Source organism: Lagenorhynchus albirostris, chromosome 9, assembly GCF_949774975.1.
Source record: "Lagenorhynchus albirostris chromosome 9, mLagAlb1.1, whole genome shotgun sequence".
NCBI classification, from domain to species: Eukaryota; Metazoa; Chordata; class Mammalia; order Artiodactyla; family Delphinidae; genus Lagenorhynchus; species Lagenorhynchus albirostris.
The window spans coordinates 45,800,043-45,820,049 of NC_083103.1; the positions used below are offsets into that span (position 1 = coordinate 45,800,043).

At 39.3% G+C, this 20,007-nt stretch overlaps 2 protein-coding genes across 8 annotated transcripts in view; both read right to left on the bottom strand.

Annotated features, from left to right (window-relative positions):
* Positions 1-3,410, bottom strand: part of ZNF143 (zinc finger protein 143) — a 55,568-nt gene extending 52,158 nt beyond the window's left edge. For 4 of the 5 annotated variants that reach the window (XM_060159698.1, XM_060159694.1, XM_060159693.1 and 1 more), the window contains exon 1: positions 3,332-3,404. In XM_060159698.1, coding sequence (XP_060015681.1) covers positions 3,332-3,373 — 42 coding nt within the window. In that variant the 5' untranslated portion in view covers positions 3,374-3,404. Of the gene's footprint in view, positions 1-3,331 lie in introns of all 5 variants that reach the window. The other variant, XM_060159695.1, reaches the window with a different exon arrangement.
* Positions 3,411-10,478: 7,068 nt separating this feature from the next.
* The window catches only part of IPO7 (importin 7), a 48,003-nt gene continuing 38,474 nt past the window's right edge, over positions 10,479-20,007 (bottom strand). For 2 of the 3 annotated variants that reach the window (XM_060159690.1, XM_060159692.1), the window contains 7 exons: positions 19,883-19,980; positions 18,636-18,731; positions 17,721-17,941; positions 17,419-17,624; positions 16,031-16,237; positions 14,543-14,659; positions 12,369-13,496 (listed from right to left, as the gene is read on the bottom strand). In XM_060159690.1, the coding sequence (XP_060015673.1) occupies positions 13,399-13,496; positions 14,543-14,659; positions 16,031-16,237; positions 17,419-17,624; positions 17,721-17,941; positions 18,636-18,731; positions 19,883-19,980 (1,043 nt within the window). In that variant the 3' untranslated portion in view covers positions 12,369-13,398. Of the gene's footprint in view, positions 10,766-12,368; positions 13,497-14,542; positions 14,660-16,030; positions 16,238-17,418; positions 17,625-17,720; positions 17,942-18,635; positions 18,732-19,882; positions 19,981-20,007 lie in introns of those variants that run through there. The other variant, XM_060159691.1, reaches the window with a different exon arrangement.

Sequence of the window (20,007 nt, forward strand, 5' to 3'; positions counted from 1 at the left end):
GTCCAGTCTAAATCCATCTTTGAAACAAAATCACTTTGATTTTGACAGTACGGTAAAGTTTAAAACACTGTCTCAGGGACTTCCCTGGTGGCGCAGGGTTGGGAGTCCGCCTGCCAATGCAGGGGACACGGGTTCAAGCCCTGGTCTGGGAAGATCCCACATGCTGCGGAGCAACTAAGGCCGTGCGCTGCAACTACTGAGCCTTCACTCTAGAGCCCAAGAACCACAACTACTGAAGCCCACGCGCCCAGAGCCTATGCTCTGCAACAAGAGAAGCCACCAAACTGAGAAGCCTACGCACCACAATGAAGAGTAGCCCCCACTTGCTGCAACTAGAGAAAGCCCGCGCGAAGCAACAAAGACCCAATGCAGCCAAAAATAAATAAATTAAAAACCAAAAAACACTGTCTCACAAAAGCCATCCCTTAAAATGCAAATTAAGCAAAGAGCAACGACTCAAGCAACCCAACTCTTTAAAAAATCACTACGTCCTGGGCTTCCCTGGTGGCGCAGTGGTTGAGAGTCCGCCTGCCAGTGCAAGGGACACGGGTTCGTGCCCCGGTCCGGGAAGATACCACATGCCGCAGAGCGGCTAGGCCCATGAGCCATGGCCGCTGAGCCTGCGCGTCTGGAGCCTGTGCTCCGCAACGGGAGAGGCCACAACAGTGAGAGGCCCGCATACAGCAAAAAAAAAAAAAAAAAAAAAAAATCACTATGTCCTGAAATAAAGCCAGGAGCAAAAAGACTCAGAACTGGGTAAAACCTCAGATTAAAAACCAAAAACAAAAACTAGATAAAAACTTCAAAATTAAGTAATGATGAGAACATCAGGACTCAGAAAGTTCTCCTCCCATGATCATAAACTGTACCTACATTATAAATATTTAATAACAGCTAAAGTAATAGTAGAGGCACAATTCCCCAAAACAGCTAGGTCATCTTTCCATGAAGAATATGATGAATCCTTACTTCACAGCAATATCTCAACCTGCAGCAAAGGGCAATGGACATTTTGCAAATCATATATCTGATAAAGGACCTTTATATAAGAAACTCTTAGAACTCAATAACAGATAAACAATCCAATTTTAAAATGGGGGAAAGACCCAAATAGACATTTCCAAAAAGAAAATATACAAATGGCCAATAAGCACATGAAAAAATGCTCAGCACAATTAGCCATTGGAAAATGCAAATCAAAATCACAAGAGAGGGCTTCCCTGGTGGTGCAGTGGTTGAGAGTCCGCCTGCTGATGCACGGGACGCGGGTTCGTGCCCCGGTCTGGGAGGATCCCACATGCCGCGGAGAGGCTAGGCCTGTGAGCCATGGCCACTGAGCCTGCGCGTCCGGAGCCTGTGCTCAGCAGCAATGGGAGAGGCCACAGCAGTGAGAGGCCCGTGTACCGCAAAAAAAAAAAAAAATCACAAGAGATACCACTTCACACCCACTAGGATGGCTACCATCAAAAAGACTGATAACAACAAGTGCTGGCAAGGATATGGAGAATGGGAGCTCTCATACACTGCTGGTAGGAATGTAAAATGGTACACCCACTTTGGAAAAGTTTGCCAGTTCCTCAAAAGATTGAACACAGAGTTACCGTATGACCAAATGACCAAGAAATTCTACTCCTAGGTATATATATACACACAAGAGAAATAAAAACAAATGTCCACACAAAAACTTGTTCCGTAACTGTTCATGGCAGCATTATGCATCATAGACAAAAAAGTGGAAGCAACCTAAATGTCCATCAACAGATGAATGGATAAATAAAAGGTGTTACGTCCATACAGCGAAATATTTGGCAATAAAAAGAAATGAACTACTCATATATGCTATAACATGCATGAACCTTGCAAATATCATGCTAAATGAAAGAAGCCAGTCACAGAAGTCCACATACTGTGTGATTCCATTTTTATGAAATGTTGGTAATAGACAAATCTGTAGATTAGTGGTTGGGGAAGAAGGAGTGTTATGGGGAAATGGGGAGTAACTTAAGTGGGTACAGAGTTTCTTGGGGGGTGATGAACATGTTTTAAAATTTTGGTGATGGTGGCACAACTCTGTGAATACATTAAACCTACCTAATTATTATAATACTTTAAATGGGTGAATTGTAAAGGTATATAAATTATATCAATAAAGCCATTATTTTTAAAAAATAAAAGACAGCTATGGAAAAAATAGGCACTCAAGTATTTGTACACTAAATAATTTCCAAAGTAATCAAAATACACCTGGATAAATTAGTTACCTGTCTTACCTGAGCTTTTGTATGATCTCACTACCTATTCTCTTACTAAACACTTAACAATGAACTGAAACTAAGCACTTAGCAAGAGAATATATTAAATACTGCACAGATTTTTGTCAACTACAGCAAAACACAAGTATCTTCTAGTAAGGTTCGGGACAAAGCCGACCACAACTTCGAACCTACAATTTTTCACATCCCCACTAGGTTATACCAGCTGATTAGACACTTCCAAAGGCTTAAACTGATCTTAAACAAATAATCAGTTTAGCAATTGTATTCTTATCTACTCTTTACTTAACTTCCTTAATGCGTAAACTTAAATGTTAAAAAAAGCAAAAGGGGAGAGAAAAAAATTGATTTACGTTCCACAATAAAATGTTACAAAGCAACCAAAGCATTCGTATACTCTTTGGCCAAAACCGAGAAAAAAGGAGAATGATAAAAATGACAATTTCTAATATTCGCTGTTAGGCCTCAATGACCATAAAAATTTTTTTTTTTTTTTTTTAGTGAGGGAAACAAGAAATCTGTGCACGATCAGAGTGGGAGGAAATTCTGGGTGCGATCTACAGGCGGGATGCCGACCGGGCCCTCAGCCAGTTCTGCCGCCGGCGCCCCAGCTAGGGCCTGGTGCCGACCGGGGTCCAGCGTCTCAGCCGGAGGAGCTTCGCCTCGGCGGCGCCAGGGGACTCGCTCCGCGCGGAGGTCAAGCCGAGAAGCGCCGCCGGGCTCCCAAGGGCTCCACCCTCCCCTCCTTCACTCCCTCCCCTCGGCAGTCCCCTGAGGGGAACAGGCGGGGCGCAGTGCGCAGAGACAAGGGCGGGGGGGGGGGTGCGTCCTCAGTGAGAAAAGCTCCGCCGCCCGAGTGGCGGCCGCGGGTTATTAATAAACTCCGCTTCTGCCCAGGCGTCTCTACCGCGGCCGGCCGTAGGATCTGCAAGGCCTGCGGCGGAGGCTGAGGAGCCAGAGTCCGAGCCCGGGCCCTACCGGGCCCGCGCCGCCACGCTGAGGGCGGCGGCCGGGCGGAGAATAATGCACACTGGGTAAAAACACATTTATATACGAACCTCCGAGAAAATTTTCCAACAATTCCTTCGTCCGACCACCATGCACCAGGACAGGAAACAGCCGCCCGGCCCCTCAGCCCCGCAACCAGCATAGTGGGTCTGAAGCCCGCCCCCAGCCTCCATTGGGCTTTCATTACGTCACTCACTGGACGCTTCCTGCTTGCCATTGGCTCAAATTTAGGCTACGCGAAAGGAGACCGCCTTATCCACGCCCCTTTTCCTGACGTCAGCCTCGCCTGGCCTTACAGCCAGCGCCTGAGTGGCTTACCCAAAGTGCGGAACAAAGTTTTCTGCTTCTGACTGGTTGGCAGAACCGCTCGTCCCAGTGCGACACCGCCTCGCTGACAAGTGAATTATGCAGAGTCTGTGGCCCCAGCAGGAGGCGCCATTTTGTAGCGAGGGAGGGAGGCTGGTCCTTGTGACTAGCCGGGAGGGAGAAGGGTTCACAGGCGCCATTTTCCCCACAGGGGCTAGGAGGTGGCCTTGGCGCTCCCTGTGGGCTTGCTGGAGCGCGTTCTGGAGACCGGGTGGGCTTTGCCTAGCAATTGCCGAGTGTCGTCCCGTTGGGAGGGAAGTGGTAGGGTGGGGTAGGACAGGATGGGACGCCTTACCGCTCCCTGGGGGCTCTCGGTGCCAGCTGAGGCCTTTGGTCTTGGGCGGAGGCTCTGCTTTTCCGAGAGCTGCTGTATGCCTGTCACTGGCTGCCCAGTCTCCCTTTGCTTTTCCAGTCGCTGGGGCATCATCATTGGTAGGAGGATGAGCCTCCTGCCTCAGCTGAAGCTCCGGCGTAGCTCGACAGCGGGGTGGTGGTCTTGGACTCTGCTGGGAGACACTGCGGTTGCTTTTGCGCTTTCATGTTCCTTAGGTTCAAATTTTGAAGTCGTCTGTAATGGTGTCGCTAACTTTTTTACTTTCCCTTTTGTGTGTGTCGCAAATTAAAGGAAAGTCAAAAGGCTGAGGAAATAATTGACTCGGTCTCCCCAGTATTAAGAATGGATACAAATTAGTTGTGAAGTTTAGGTAGTGTTTCTTGTAGCTCTCAACCCAGAATTTTTCTGAGCCATTGGAAATACTAGTCATTTCAGGAGTATTCAGTATGTATTCATATGCTTTGGCAACCAGGCTGAATAAAGATGAGGTAAAGTGTGTAGACTCAAGATTTGTTAAATCTGGTGTTCCAAATGTAGATTTGAGTTACTAAGAGATTGAGAAGGATGGTCCCGTTGTAACTGGAGATTTGTGTCCTGCTTACAAAAGCTGGACAGAGCTGGATGATGTTTGATCTAGTGTCCTTGCATTTCAGGTGATTATGGAATGGCCTAAGTGAGGATAATTAAAGTGTTTTGATTTACATTCGAGTCCAGTTTGAGATTTTTAACGAGACCTTCTTTTAGGTAGCGAGTGAGGGGCAGGCTGCAGACCCTAACCAAGGTATAGCTGCGTAATTGGTGCCCAAATGCCATTGGAAGGAAAATAGACGTTGAGTGTCGTTTGAATACATAGTCTTTAGAAGTTTAAAGTAGTTTTTATATTTTATGCCCTTATAAGAATAAAAGATGTGGCACATAAAATTGGATTAGGTTGCTTGAAACTGGAGGAATTGGCTCATTCAAGTCTTGTACCCAATGGATAGATTTCCCTTTTTCACAGAGAGTTCAGATGACAAACGAGGTGTTTTAATTTATACTTTCTGTACCTTCTAGGTGTTATATCTGTATTTTATAGTCAGAAATATTATTAAAAGAATCAAAATACTTTTATGCAATGTAGTCATTTATTACTAAGTCCTGAATCTGTAGTCTGTTAAAACACAGTAATACAGAATCTAAAAAGGAAGTTAAAAATCACCCTGTAATCGTAGTTTGCAGTTACAGGACATCTTTTTATCCCCAGGACCTACTGAGTGGTTGTAAACATTGAATGGTGGTGGTGGATAGGATACTATAATTCTAATCTGATTCAGGGAGAAACCTTAATAATGATTTTGTCATAGGTAGTGGAACTTTGTGTTACAGTATTTACCACTGACTATATATAGAACAAAGTTCAAATGTACATACTATTCAGGGCCATCCAGAATCTTCACATTTTCCCTAAATCACTTCCTATCCCTCATATCTTATTACATGTTAACAAATTAATGGCATGAAAACATTTCACTGCCAATCAGTACTAGTCCATGCTCTTACACAAAGCTGGACCTTTTCCCCAGTTTTCTAAATAGGCTAACTTATTTCTAGCCCCCTTCAAAAACTGTTGCCATCAAGGTTTTAAAAACATGTCTTTCAGTAACTAAAAACTTCCTGGAGAATTGGTTGATTTTGGTATATTTGTACAATGATATAACCATTAAAGTATTATATGTATAGGGCTTCCCTGGTGGTGCAGTGGTTGGGAGTCCGCCTGCCGGCGCAGGGGACACAGGTTCTTGCCCCGGTCCGGGAGGATCCCACATGCCGCGGAGCGGCTGGGCCCGTGAGCCATGGCCGCTGAGCCTGCGCGTCCGGAGCCTGTGCTCCGCAACGGGAGAGGCCGCAACAGTGAGAGGCCCGCGTACCGCAAAAAAAAAAAAAAACAAAAACAAACAACAAAAAAGTATTATATGTATAGAAAAAAGATACGAAGAGAATTTCCTGGCAGTCCAGTGGTTAGGACTCCATGCTTTCGTTGCCAAGTGCTCGGGTTCAATCACTGGTTGGGGAACTAACATCCCACAAGCCGCACGATGCGCCCGAGAAAAAAAACCCAAAAAAACGTAGAAATAATGCATTCAACTCTTAAAAGTAATTATTTCTAGGAGAAGGTGATTTTGAGTTATCAAATTATTTTCATATAGGTTTATAATAAATTTTTATTATGAATTTGTAGCTTTTGTTTAAACACTGAAGAATTTTTCTTTTTTTAAAAAACTTATTTCTCTTCTGTTTTTTCTTTTCTGAAAACACTAAAGAATTTAAAACCAACTCTCTCCATTGGAAGTTGTGGCTGTTAGATGTGTCACTTGTCTTACAAACTGTAGCCCCATGTGTAAAGTAGAAACACATTTCACAGTGTGACTGGGAGGATATGTGAGAATGTAGATAAATGTAGCACAGTGCTTATCAGAGATACTTTTCAAGTGCTTAATAAATGTTAGCCCATCTCTCTCCAGTCCTCACTTTAATGGTCAACAGCAGTGGTTCTTAAGCACTTTGACAACTCCTTTGAGATTCAGATGAAAGCTATGAAAACTATACTAAAGACTGCAGTTTCATAGGACTCCTGGACCCAGAATTAAGAGTCCTTGGTCTGTAGAATAAACTCATTCAGTTAATCAGCTTCCACAGCGAAAGCATTAATCAGAGCTTAATTAGAACATACTTTTGGAAGTGTATGAGGAAGTTACTTAAAATGTTCCTTTCCAATCTCAGATATATAGTTCTCAGTATATATGCTGACATAGACATAGGTATAATACAACTGGTAATGTTTTGTTAGTGGCTAATTGCATGATTCTCCTCATTTCAAGCTATCTATAGTGACTCCAGTGTGTGCAATTTTTCATTTTACCAACTCTACCCCTGGACCACGTGTTAACCCCATTCATTCATTACATCTTTGAAAATATCACCCAGTAAGTGAGCTCCAAGGTTACTAGTTGTGGTTAATGTGTGTTAGGTTTATTTTAGTGGGAAACTAAGAGGAGAGTAAACTCAATTTACAAAATGTTATCAATCTAAAGCTCCTGAAGATTCCTCCTGCTACCCACCCAAACTCGCACCAGCTAGGGCTATTTGATAGGGTGATGGGATTTAAAAAACAAATGAGCAGCTGGTAGCAAAACAAAGTATTGGGGGGAAGAATACTTTCCCTATAATAAGGGGATAGCTAGATCTTAATTTGTATTTAATAAATAAACATTTTATGTTACTTTTTAGAGAACTTTAAACAAACTTGAGGCTTAAGAAAACTGAAAATTGAGATAGTCATATATCATAAAATTCGGGCTTCCCTGGTGGTGCAGTGGTTGAGAGTCCGCCTGCCGATGCAGGGGACACGGGTTCGTGCACCGATCCGGGAGGATCCCACGTGCCGCGGAGCGGCTGGGCCCGGGAGCCATGGCCGCTGAGCCTGCGCGCAACGGGAGAGGTCATAACAGTGAGAGGCCGGCGTACAGCAAAAACAAAGTTTGTAATCTCATATATCATAAAATTCATCATTTTAAAGTGTACATACACTTAAGTAGTTTTTAGTATATTCACAAAGCTGTTCAACCATCACCATTATCTAATGGAAAACACTTTCATCATGCCCAACAGAAACCCTATGCCCAATAGCACTCACTCTCCATTCCCTCCTCCCTCCCCACCCCTGCCCAGTGTTCCCTAACCTATTGATTTGCTAATTATAGATCTTTCATGTAAATGAAATCCTGTGACTGACTTCTTTCACTCTGTTTTCAAGGCTTATCCACATGTAGCATGTAATTGTACTTCATTCCTTATTGCCAAATATCTGATTATTTGGATATACCACATTTTGTTTATCCATTCATCAACTGATGGCTGTTTGGGCCGTTTCCTCCTTTTGGCTATAGTAATGCTAGTATGAACAACTGTGTACAAGTTCTTGTGTGGACATATGTTTGATTTCTCTCAGATATATGCATCATCTGGGAGTGGAATTGCTAGGTGACACTATTTTCTACCTTTTGAGGAACTGCCAAACTTTTACACAACAGATAAGCATTTTACATCGTATCAACACTATGAGGGTTTCAATTTCTCTTCTTCCTTACCAATACTTGTAATTGTGCACCTTCTTGATTATAGACATGCTAGTATGTATGAAATATCGCATCATGAATTCTGATTTGCATTTTCCTAATGACTAGTGATGTTAAGCATTTTTTCCTATGATACTGGCCATTTATTTCTTTGGAGAAACGTCTACTTGGGTTCTTTACTGTTTTTAAATGGGGTTTTTGTGTTGTTGAGTTCTAAGACTTCTGTATATACTCAAGATTAACAGATATTTTCTCCCATTCTCTGGGGTCTTTTCACTTTCTGGAAAAGTGTCCTTTAAAGCACAAAGTTGTAAGTTTTGATGAAGTCCAAGTCATCTGTTTTTTATTTTATTTTTTTATTTTTTTGCGGTACACGGGCCTGTCCTGTGGTGCTTGTTGCTTGTCCTGTGGTGTTATATCCAAAAACTGTTACCTAATTCAGTCACGATTTACACCTGTATTTTTTCTAAGACTTTGAGATCTTATATTTAAATCTTGAAACGACTTTGAATTATTTTGTATATAGTGTTAAGGGTCCAACTTCATGTTCTTACATGTAGATACCCAGCTGTCTCAGAGCCATTTTTAAAAAGATTTTCCTACATTGGTTTTGGGACCCTTGCTGAAAATCAATCGACCATAAATTTAAGGGTTTATTTCTGGACTCTCTTATTTATTCCTTTGGTCAGTATAAGGTATTTATCCTTGAGAATTCCCTGGTGGTCCAGTGGTTAGGACTCTGCACTTTCACTGCAGAGGGCACAGGTTCAGTCCCTGGTAAGGGAACTAAGATCCCACAAGCCGCGAAATGCAGCCAAAAAAGAAAGAAAAAAAAGTATCCTTACTAGTACAATCATGTTTGCTTTAAAGATTGTTTTGACTATTCTGAGTCCCTTGTATTTCCATACAGATTTTAGAATGTTTGTCAATTCCAGCAAAAAAGGTAGCTTTTACAAGGATTACACTGAATCTGCAGATCAACTTGGGAAGTATTGCTATCTTCACAATAGTATGTCTTTCAATTCATGAACATGGGATGTCTCTATTTAGGTGTTTTGTAGTTTTCAGAGTGTAAGTTTTTCACTTTTGTTTATTCCTAAGAATTTTGGGGATGCTATTGTAAATGGAATTTTCTTAATTTCACTTTCATTTCATTGCTGCTGTATAGAAATACAACTGATTTGGGTATATTGATATTATATCTTGCAACCTTGAAGAAGTCATTAGCTCTTTGTGTTTATGGATTCTTTAGGGTTTTCTGTGACACCATGTCATCTGTGAACATAGTTTTACTTCCTCCTTTCCAATCTGGATGTCTAATTGCCCTGGCTAAATCCTCATGTACAATGCTAAAGAAGTGGCAACAGTGGGCATGCTTGCATGGTTCTTGATCTTAGGGGGAAGTGTTTAATCTTTCATCATTAAGTCCATTAGCTTTAGAGTTTTGGTAGATGCCTTTATTCAGGTTGAGGAAATTCCTTTTTATTTCATTTTGAATTATTAAAAGGATGTTAAAAGAAACTTTTTAAAAAAACTCTGGTAGGAAGCATTTAAATATAGGAAATACCAAGTGTAATTGGCAAATTTCTATCTATACATGAAAGCAGAATCTATAAATACATAAAGGAATTATCACCTGTGCTTTTATTTATTATTATTATTTTTTTTGCGGTACGCAGGCCTCTCACTGTTGTGGCCTCTCCCGTTGCGGAGCACAGGCTCCGGACGCGCAGGCCCAGCGGCCATGGCCCACGGGCCCAGCCGCTCCGAGGCATGTGGGATCCTCCCGGACCGGGGCACGAACCCGTGTCCCCTGCGTCGGCAGGCGGACTCTCAACCACTGCGCCACCAGGGAAGCCCTCATCTGTGCTTTTAAAAAACCTCGAAGGGGAATTACGTCTCAAAAAGTTAAGTTAAAATATATTCCTCTCGGGCTTTCCTGGTGGAGCAAGGGTTGAGAGTCCGCCTGCTGACGTAGGGGACGCGGGTTCGTGCCCCGGTCCGGGAGGATCCCACATGCCTCGGAGCGGCTGGGCCCGTGGGCCATGGCCGCTGGGCCTGCGCGTCCGGAGCCTGTGCTCCGCAACGGGAGAGGCCACAACAGTGAGAGGCCTGCGTACCGAAAGAAAAAAAAAAAAAAAAAAAATATATATATATATATTCCTCTCATAGTAATAAAATTCTGGATTTCCAGCTGGATGTCTAGTTTCCCTTTGTAAAAACCACATGCACCAAAGTGTGAAGTGCTATTATTGCAAGGGTGGCCAACCTCATCAAGGGTAAAACCTAGAATTCAGGAGGGATACTGATAAATATTCACAGATAATCTTCACCAAAATTTAAAATTATATAGAACAGAACTGACATTTTTATAACCAATATGCTTTAATGTAATTTTAGGTCATTCATTTTACAAACACTTATGGAATGCCTACTATGCTTAAATCATTGTGCTAGATCTTCCCAAAGACACGGTTTATATTAATACAATTCCTAATGACTTTTTCTTCATGCTTGCTTCAGGGACTACATCTGGGACTGAATAGCAGCACATAGCCATAGGGCTGCGGTATGGCCACCCCTGCTCTACACTCTGGTCTCTTCTAGAGGTGAACACAGCAGCCACTATCTTGATAAGGTGTGTAGATTAGTAATCACCATTCTGTTACCTGCAGAGAAATAGATTAACATCCTTTATTTAATACTGATAAATGAATAGCTTTTATAAAAATGGATGGCTTAAGTTTACAAAAAAGTGAAGATTTTATGCTAATGTCAGCCATTAAAAAAGACAAAATACTGAAACCCAGACAAAGTCAGAATTAACTTGTATAAATTAAAAAATAAGTTATAGGTTAGTGAAACTGTGGGAAAGGCTGTATGTTGAATAAATAAATAAAATCTACATGCAACTAATTACAAGTTTATAAATACTACTCTCGAAAAGTTATCTAAAAGTCCTATAACCTTATTTAAAAACACTGACACATATCAAGATCCATAATCTATAAGAAACTCTAATTTGATGTTATATTTAAGGAAATACTGAAAATAATCGAGGTATATATTTGATGTATTAGAAACTACCATCTGAACAATATTTAATATTAAATATAGTTTAATTTTAAGGTCTTTCATTTCAAAAATCCATAAACGTAGATTAGTTTGGACTGTATGACAGAGGAGACAATAAAACGTGTTCTCAAATACATGCCAATACATTTTCTTGAAACAAAACCTCAGCAAACGAGAATTTCCATACTGTGCATGGGAATAACTAAAACCTTTATTAGATATGGTTTCCAATAACAATGTGAAAATTGGAATTATCAATTCAAAGAGCAGTGAAGTTTGAAATTTAAAAAAGTAGACTAGATATTAGGTAGGGGATAAAAGGTAAAGGAAGACGAAAATGTTTAATACTATTCAGTATCTCCCCTCTGTACACACTGTTGCATATATACAACTACTCCACTTTAATTTTACTGATTTTATATAATAATGAAATCCCCTGAAGCAACCTAGGGTTTACAGATGGTGTCCAACTTGGGGGGAAACAAATGAGGAACACACTTGATTAACAGTTTTCACCCACACATTTTAGACAGACATTTTTTTTCTTTTTTTGCCAAGATTTTCATAGTAAATTCATAAATATAGGAAATACTTTCACTCCTTCAGTGTTAAAATAGAAAACCAAACAGTGCCAACAGTAGTGGCTTAATTACTGGCATACAAGAAAAACACAACACCAATGGGTTTTCTTCATTATGCATTTTAAATAATGTGTGCATGTTTCATTTTTACAGTTATAAATTTTCTGGTCTGTTTTGACAACAGCACTTAATAGTCTTGAATCCATTGAGATGTTGCTTTCAATTTGAAATATTGTGTGTATAATGTATATAAAAAATAAACCAATGTATGACTCTTCTGACAGATGTTTAATATCAATAAAAGCTTATTTTTGAACATGCAGTTAGAAGAGAGGGAAGCAAGCCAACCTCTCTACATTGTCTTGTTGCTGGCCTGTTTCTGCAGTGGTATCAATAGTGGTTTTTGGAGGGAACCCTGTGCCTTCAGCCTATCTAAGACCAGATACCACCATCAACAAGAGGGGGAGAGGAGATGGGAAAAGGGAGGTGGGCAGGTGTTAAATGTCAATTTTAAAAGTGTACATTTTGTGTTCTTTCTAGGTATAGCATAAAAACAGATCAATGAGGAAAAAATTTATAATTAGGAAAAAACTGCAATCAAATGAAGACATAAAAGCCGAATTAAGTTCTTTTAATAGACTGCATATATAGATGTTTAGCCATACTCTTTTATCAACTCTTTAAGAGTAGAACTTTATATCCAATTTACATGCTTCAAATATCATCTTTCCTATTTGTTACAGTAAGGTCTTGTATCCAAATATCCACTTGTACACTGAGAGCTTTAAGAAAAAACAGGACACAGAGGGAGTTGCCATTTTTAGCAGCAATGAAATATCACTAACCCCTTTTAACATACCGAATTCAAGTCACTATCAGAGGTGAGTGCACCACAAAGTCACCAGGTACAAAATTGCTAATTCATTTTTAAATTAATAACTTGAAATTACCCCTGCCCCCCACCCCATTACATCCCATCTTTTTATAAACAGCAAACATTTTGCTATTTTATACATAGGCTAGCAGGCTTGTTTCAATATGAAAGTGCTAATTCATTTACAGATTTTTTTTTAATCAGTTATGTAGTGCTACAATAAATGTCCAATAATCTACATAGGAACAATCTTTGATGATGAAAATGATGAAGATTGAATAAGGCTATCGATTACCTTATCTTATTTACATATAAAGAATAGATACCCAATGGTGAGGAAGAGACAGAAATCGGACAAATACTCATAGGTGTAAAAATTACATCTACCTCTGAGCTTATACTGTAAATGAGACATTTTAAATAGTCCTGTAGCCCATGCCTATTTTTTCCTCGGAAAAAGAAAAGCTGCCTTCATGACATCCCCTCTTGTTGCAGATTTCCACAGTGTCACTTGAACTTTCAGTCAGAATCTTACTTTCTTCAAAAAATAAAGAAAATACTCCCTGCCCCCCAGGTTACCTCCCTCCCCCGCCAAAATTCCTCTGGATTCATTTTCAGTGCCAAGTTGCATGATCAGGTCCCACCTCCTGGGTTTTTTTTTGTCCATCTATTCATCAATTAGTTTAGAGTGGATAACATGAACCAGTTCTGGAACCGCTACTAGGAGGAACACAAGCTCTTCACTACAATCACACTGCAGGAAAGTGGTAACTCAATTCATCCCTGGTGCCGGGCCTCCAAAATTGAAAGAACTTGGCACAACTGGAGCACTGAATTTGTATCCTCCATGCTTCTCAATCATTTTGGATTCTAGAAAAACAAATATGTGAATGTTTAATAGAGCATTCGATCACCTTACTGCTTTGGAGAAAAGAAGGAATTGACAGACATTAACAATAGCTTAACCACCAGTACTAGCCAGGAAGTTCCAAACTTTGGCCTCTGTTCTCCCTCCAAATGTATAGAAGAAAGAGTATATTATGTAGAGAAGACCAACTCTCTTGTATGCTACAGACTTCTTAGCCAACTTTCACTTTGCATTGTTTAAAAAGAAAAATCTTTACTCTATTTTGAGTCAAATACTAAATCAGAAGGATCCAATCTCCAAAGGTAATTACAGCTAATGAATCTAATGCAGGCAAATTCAAATTAAATACTTTAGAAAGCTGTGCCTTTTTTATAAGGAGGAACCTCTTTGAATATAAAACTAGTCTGACGCAGTATTAAGACCTCTAGAAAACGACTAGGCTGTGTATTATCTGAAACATCCTGTATTGAAAGGCATACTGAAATGTTTAACGATGAAAAGAAATGATATGTCTTTAATATAGTTTTTAAAAATTGCAATTTTCAAAAAAAAATTGCAGTTTTCATAACTTTAAAATTCACAATTTTAATGGAATTTTCTACTATCAAACCAGCCCCATGAGATTTAGCGACCTTATCAAAGCTACTGCACACTGAAAGTAGTCTTCAACTATACTTAAAATCAGTAAATTATGGCCAAAACCAAAATTCCTTTTTTCATTTCTACAGATTGGAATGAATTTCTTATCACCTCCAACAACTGTAGCTTTTATGTAATTTTAAATCACTTAATTCAAATTTTAAAGCTGTATCAAAGTCATTAATTGCATTAAAGAGGGGTTGAGGTTGGGACTTCCCTGGTGGTCCAGTGGCTAAGACTCTGCGCTCCCAATGCAGGGGGCTCAGGTTCGATCCCTGGTCAGGGAACTAGATCCCAAGAGTTTGCATGCTGCAACTAAAGATTCCGATGCCGCAACTAAGACCTGGTGCAGCCAAATTAAAAAATAAATATTAAAAAAAAAAAGAGGGGTTGAGGTCAATTAACATACCATGGGCTGCTCTTCTTTGATCAGCTAGAGTTGCTATATCCTGTAACTGTTTTCTTTGTTCTTCATTAAGACCATGAGTCAGAGCCTGATACCACACGGGATTACGATTTTGTATAGCTATCAAAAAGAAAACAAGGGAAAAAAGGGCAATAAGAGAGTCCTGGTAGTTCTTTTCTGTTCTATTCCCTCTACTCCACCTCCAATACTGAAATTCTGATCTAGTTTATATTCTCCCAATAATAATCTAAGGTATTTTAAATTACTTGTGAAAAAAAGATACAGGGGGAAAAAAATTCTGGTTTAGCATTATGCCTCAAAAATCTAATCATAGTCATAATTCTTATCTCTAGTAAATAAGGATTTAGAGCCTAATCCAATTGTTATATAATAAGTAACAAACTAGGGAAACTAGGAATAAAGTTAACCCAAACTCCTTAAAAGATTAAGAGTTAAAGCAACTTATTTTTTTCTGCATTGCTTATTCTGCATTGCTTATTCAAAAAAACACTTTCTTAGATATATGTAGTGTCTTTCCACAGAAAGGTGCTCTGCAGTATTTGGTTAAAAATGTTCTCTATAACATGATTTTCTACTTCTACTTTATTGCATTTACTGTGGATGAGCCTTCTATAATAAACCATCCTTTAGGGATTAACATGTGTTTAAGTATACAAAATACAAAGTCATGGACAAAAGCCAGTCAGTAAGTTCTTGGCACTTCAATCAATCCTTACAGCCTGCCATGTAGCTCAGAAACAATTCCTTGTGTTTCTGTAAGCTTGCATCACAATTGCTTTGTCATGGGCTTGGAAGATTAATGCTTTGGTTATCAGAGAATTTATTCTACATCAACGTTCATAATGCATAGGAATGATAAACTAGCACAGTAGTTAACTCTGGAGGGAAAGGATGTTCAAATATAGTGCCAATTCTAATTTCTTAAGTTGGGTTAAAGAACACAGATGTAAAAAACAAAATCTGGCACCTAGTATTCTGTAGCCACACACTGTGAAACAGGAGAAAAGAATAGAGATTCCAAGACCATAAACGTTATATAAATGGTCAAATTCTCAGACAGGTAAGCATGGGTTTAGCCAGGGGGAAAAAAAAGATACACAAATACATAAACATAAGAAACAGACATAACAGTAGATATTTCTGGGGAAAGCTGGGAGGTTAGAAATTAGAAGTAGGAAAAACAAACTCGTATAAACTTTTTGAACTATACAATTTTCCTATGACGTGCATATTTCAAAATGACAATCTAAATAAAAGCAAAATAATAGGATGAGGAAAATACACTGAATCTCTAAGGCAACAGTAGAAGTAACTTTGGTTACTCTGCCTAACAATCCTAAATCACATTTTAGTTTGGGTTTGATATACCCAAAACCCCTTCTTTAAGGGGCAGACGTAAATAAGAACAAATTGATTCAGGAAAATGGATCATATGGAGCTATCTGAATTACATATAACAAGTTAACTTACTTTGAAATATAGCTTTAAATATCTGATACTCATCAACAGGGTTATCTTCATCATCAATGATCGTGGAATAGCCTTCCAGGGCAGTTTCTTCAGCGTCATCTTCTTCCCAGTCTTCATCATCTCCATCTTCGCCTGCTTGCTTAGCCAGGATCTCCAAATATTCTTGTCCATCTTCATCAATATCATCTTCATCACTCCCCAGTTCCTCTGCCAAGTCATAAAAAGGTGCTCTTGTTAACACTGGAATATTCTGTTACTCACTGTAACTCAGTGACAGTGATCATTGTTGGTGAATTACAAATCACAACTGAATAAATTCAAGGAAGAGTTCCAGGAACTGGTGTTTAAATACATATTCAGCAATAAACAGAAAAAAAATTCTCATAGAAATCTAAGAAAACTAACCACAACTGTTAGTACTAGAAGTCTGAAAAAGGACTGCATAATATGAGAACCAGCACTTGGTGTGCTGAGACTTACGGTATATACCAAATCAAATACCAACAGTACAGTAGAATAGTTTATTATATCCACAGAATACCTTTTATGAGATTTTTTTTTTTTAAAGCCTAGCTGGCTAAGATAGTAAATGATAAAAGACAAAAATGGCAAGTGTTATATTTTGAAACCTTTACAATAATTCCTTTTAAACAACATCCTATCAGTTTATATTCTTGTAGTCTATACTGTCTTACAGGTGAAATGTATTAGCCAACATCTAATTAACTTAATTTTACAGTGTAGATACAGCTAGATTTTAGCACTAATAGACAGATGTTTACCAACACTAAAAACCTGCCAACAGGGCTTCCCTGGTGGTGCAGGGGTTGAGAATCCGCCTGCCAGTGCAGGGGATACGGGTTCGATCTCTGGTCCAGGAAGATCCCACATGTTGTGGAGCAACTAATCCCATGTGCCACAACTACTCAGCCTGTGCGCTCTAGAGCCCGTGAGCCACAACTACTGAGCCCGCGCACCTAGAGCCCGTGCTCCGCAGCAAAAGAAGCCACTGCAATGAGAAGCCTGTGCACTGCAACAAAGAGTAGCCCCCACTCGTCGCAACTAGAGAAAGCCCACGTGCAGCAACAAAGATGCAACACAGCCAAAAATAAATAAATTATATATATCTATATCTATATATATAAAAGCACACACACAAAAAACCTGCCAACACTGGAACTATATACGCCTAGAACTGCTTTACATAATGGTGATACAGCTGAAAGTTCCTGCCTTCATGGACCTTACACTCTAGTTCTATGAATGAATGAACATGAAAGCATTTGGCTATGATCCCACATTTCTTTAGGAGAAGGGCTAAAAGAACAAGTCCAGTGATATTTCTAACTGGGTAATAAGACTGGCTTTCTCCATTGCAAATCCCTTACCCGTTTCATCATCATCTTCAGCTTCATCATCATCATCACTGTCATTCTCGTGTTCTGCATGGCAGGCATATGCTCTTTTTAATCCATTAAATAAAAGAATAAAAGCTGGCAAAATCTGTCCAGAAACCTGATTTAAAACTTGTGGTATTTGTTCCATATCAATAAGAGCACATAGGCCCAGAACACACATCTTTCTGTCATGAAGCCTAAAAAATAAAATAAAATATTTCCTTATTTTCCTTTAAAAAAGATTTTGCAGAGTTCCTTACAAAGTAAATAAAGATCCAATATATGTCACTTACCCCAAGAAACAATCAACATCATTAAGCCACTGTGTAATAAAATGATTTGTAACTGGTTCAACATTATTAGGGAAGCGAAGATTTTCTAAGGTGTTGAGAAGTAGGTGTGGATTATAATACAAAGCTGCAATGGCAACTTGCAGGCACATTGTTCGAAGTTCACTTGTCTTCACCTCTCTTGTCAGTCTCTCTAAAGCTGCTTCCACAAATAAGGGAATACACTGTAGAGAAAGACAGCGAAACATTCCAAAACTGTAAGTAAAGCAGCCGTTAACTACCCACCCATATTAACTTTCTTGTTGCCTCAACTAACCCCCCTTCCATTAAATGATCCAATTTTTACTGTTGAGCCAATTCAGTGGGAAATCCAATTTTAGAGAAAAATTGGTCCTCACTGAGCTATTAGAGCCCCACCACAATAGCAATATTGGATTCAAAATATCCCTACTGGCTAACCTTATTGTGGTAATCATTTTGTAATATAAACATTTATCAACTCATCACACCGTATACCTTAAACTTATACAACGTTATCTTTCAACTATGTCTCAAGAAAGATGGATTTTCAAAGTCCCGTTGAAACTGACCATGGAAATTTAATGACTAAATCTATCTTATTGCAAAGTGATAGTGTGGCAAACAATACTCTCACAATATACTTAAAAAAAAATCTTGTCAAAACTTACCTTGCATAACAAGTAGCCATAAAACTTGCCAGTCATATTTCCATACACATTAAATATACAATCATTATTAAATATTGGTTAAATTTTAAATGAACAATTTTAACATGTTATCTAGGTGTCATAATAAACAACATACAAAATATATAGAACAAATGCCCAAAATGAAAAAGTGAAGGGAAAGATTCCCTCTCTGAATCCTCCAACACGAATCATTAATAGCTTCACTGACCTGGTCAATGCCACGCCCTTTGCACTGCAGAATGATGACCTCTAACAATTTTGCTGCATGACATTCTGCATCTTCTCCTGCAACTCCTGTAAGAACCTGATCAATACAAAATATAAACTGCAAGGAGGCGTCACAAAACCTTGAATCAGTCTATAGCTGCTGAAATATTTAAGGTATTCTAATTAATATGAGTGACTGCAATAGTCATTGTACAGACTATAGTCTAAAGCACCCGTAGGATTTGGAGTTATTCGTCTGTAATACTGGTCTACATAATCAAAGCACATCCCATGTAGTGCCATTCTGGACCATAGCAAGTTGACAACCACTATGTCTAAAAACATACTGACAATGGAGAGTGAAAGGAGCAGGAAGTAGAGGCATTCTGTTGATGGCAAAGGCTGTTTCCAGACAAGAAATAAAAGCATGGACTTGATGTGCTCATTAGCACTAGAGGAATGTAAGGGTTAAGGATAAGGGTTTTGGAATAGGAAAGTAGATGGTATAGACATCTCTGTTTCCAGAGTATTAACATAAACAATATAATTTGGCAATAAATAATAACATAACTAGATGATTATTTTGTGACTAAGTGTTCAGAAAGGAATGACATCGATGAGGACAAACACATCTAAAAACTTCATAAAGCAAAATCATTTTTTAAATGCCTGGTGTTGGGACTTCCCTGGTGGCACAGTGGTTAAGAATCCACCTGCCAGTGCAGGGGACACGGGTTTGAGCCCTGGTCCGGGAAGATTCCACATGCCACGGAGCAATTGGCCCCGGGCGCCACAACTACTGAGCCTGCACTCTAGAGCCCGCGAGCCACAATTACTGAAGCCTGTGTGCCTAGAGCCCGTGCTCCACAACAAGAGAAGCCACCGCAATAAGAAGCCCGCGCACTGCAACAGAGTAGCCCCAGTTCGCCCCAACTAGAGAAAGCCCACACGCAGCAAAGAAGACCCAATACAGCCATAAATAAATAAATATATTTATTTAAAAAACCCAAAACCCAAACATTTATAACTCCAATTAAATGTCAGAGGGCAGACATAAAACAAATACTTGTCAAAGCCATTACTGAGAGATCTAGAAATCAAAGCCATTTTCAGTTTATAACTCTTAAAGCTCTTATTCTGTCAGACCCGTATAATATGTTCACCATAATGTGGTACCACGTCTCTTCACAATTTTGTACTTTTTATAGCACCAGCCTCACATGCTTATATTAACTAAAAGTGACCTACCTTTTTGCACATACTGTATATCATTTCAAGGTACTTGGTATCAGACAGAAGTGTGTCTGTATCAACTGTTACATAATTATGAAGCAGAGGCATCATATCTGTATTAATAAAAAAAGCATCAGTTA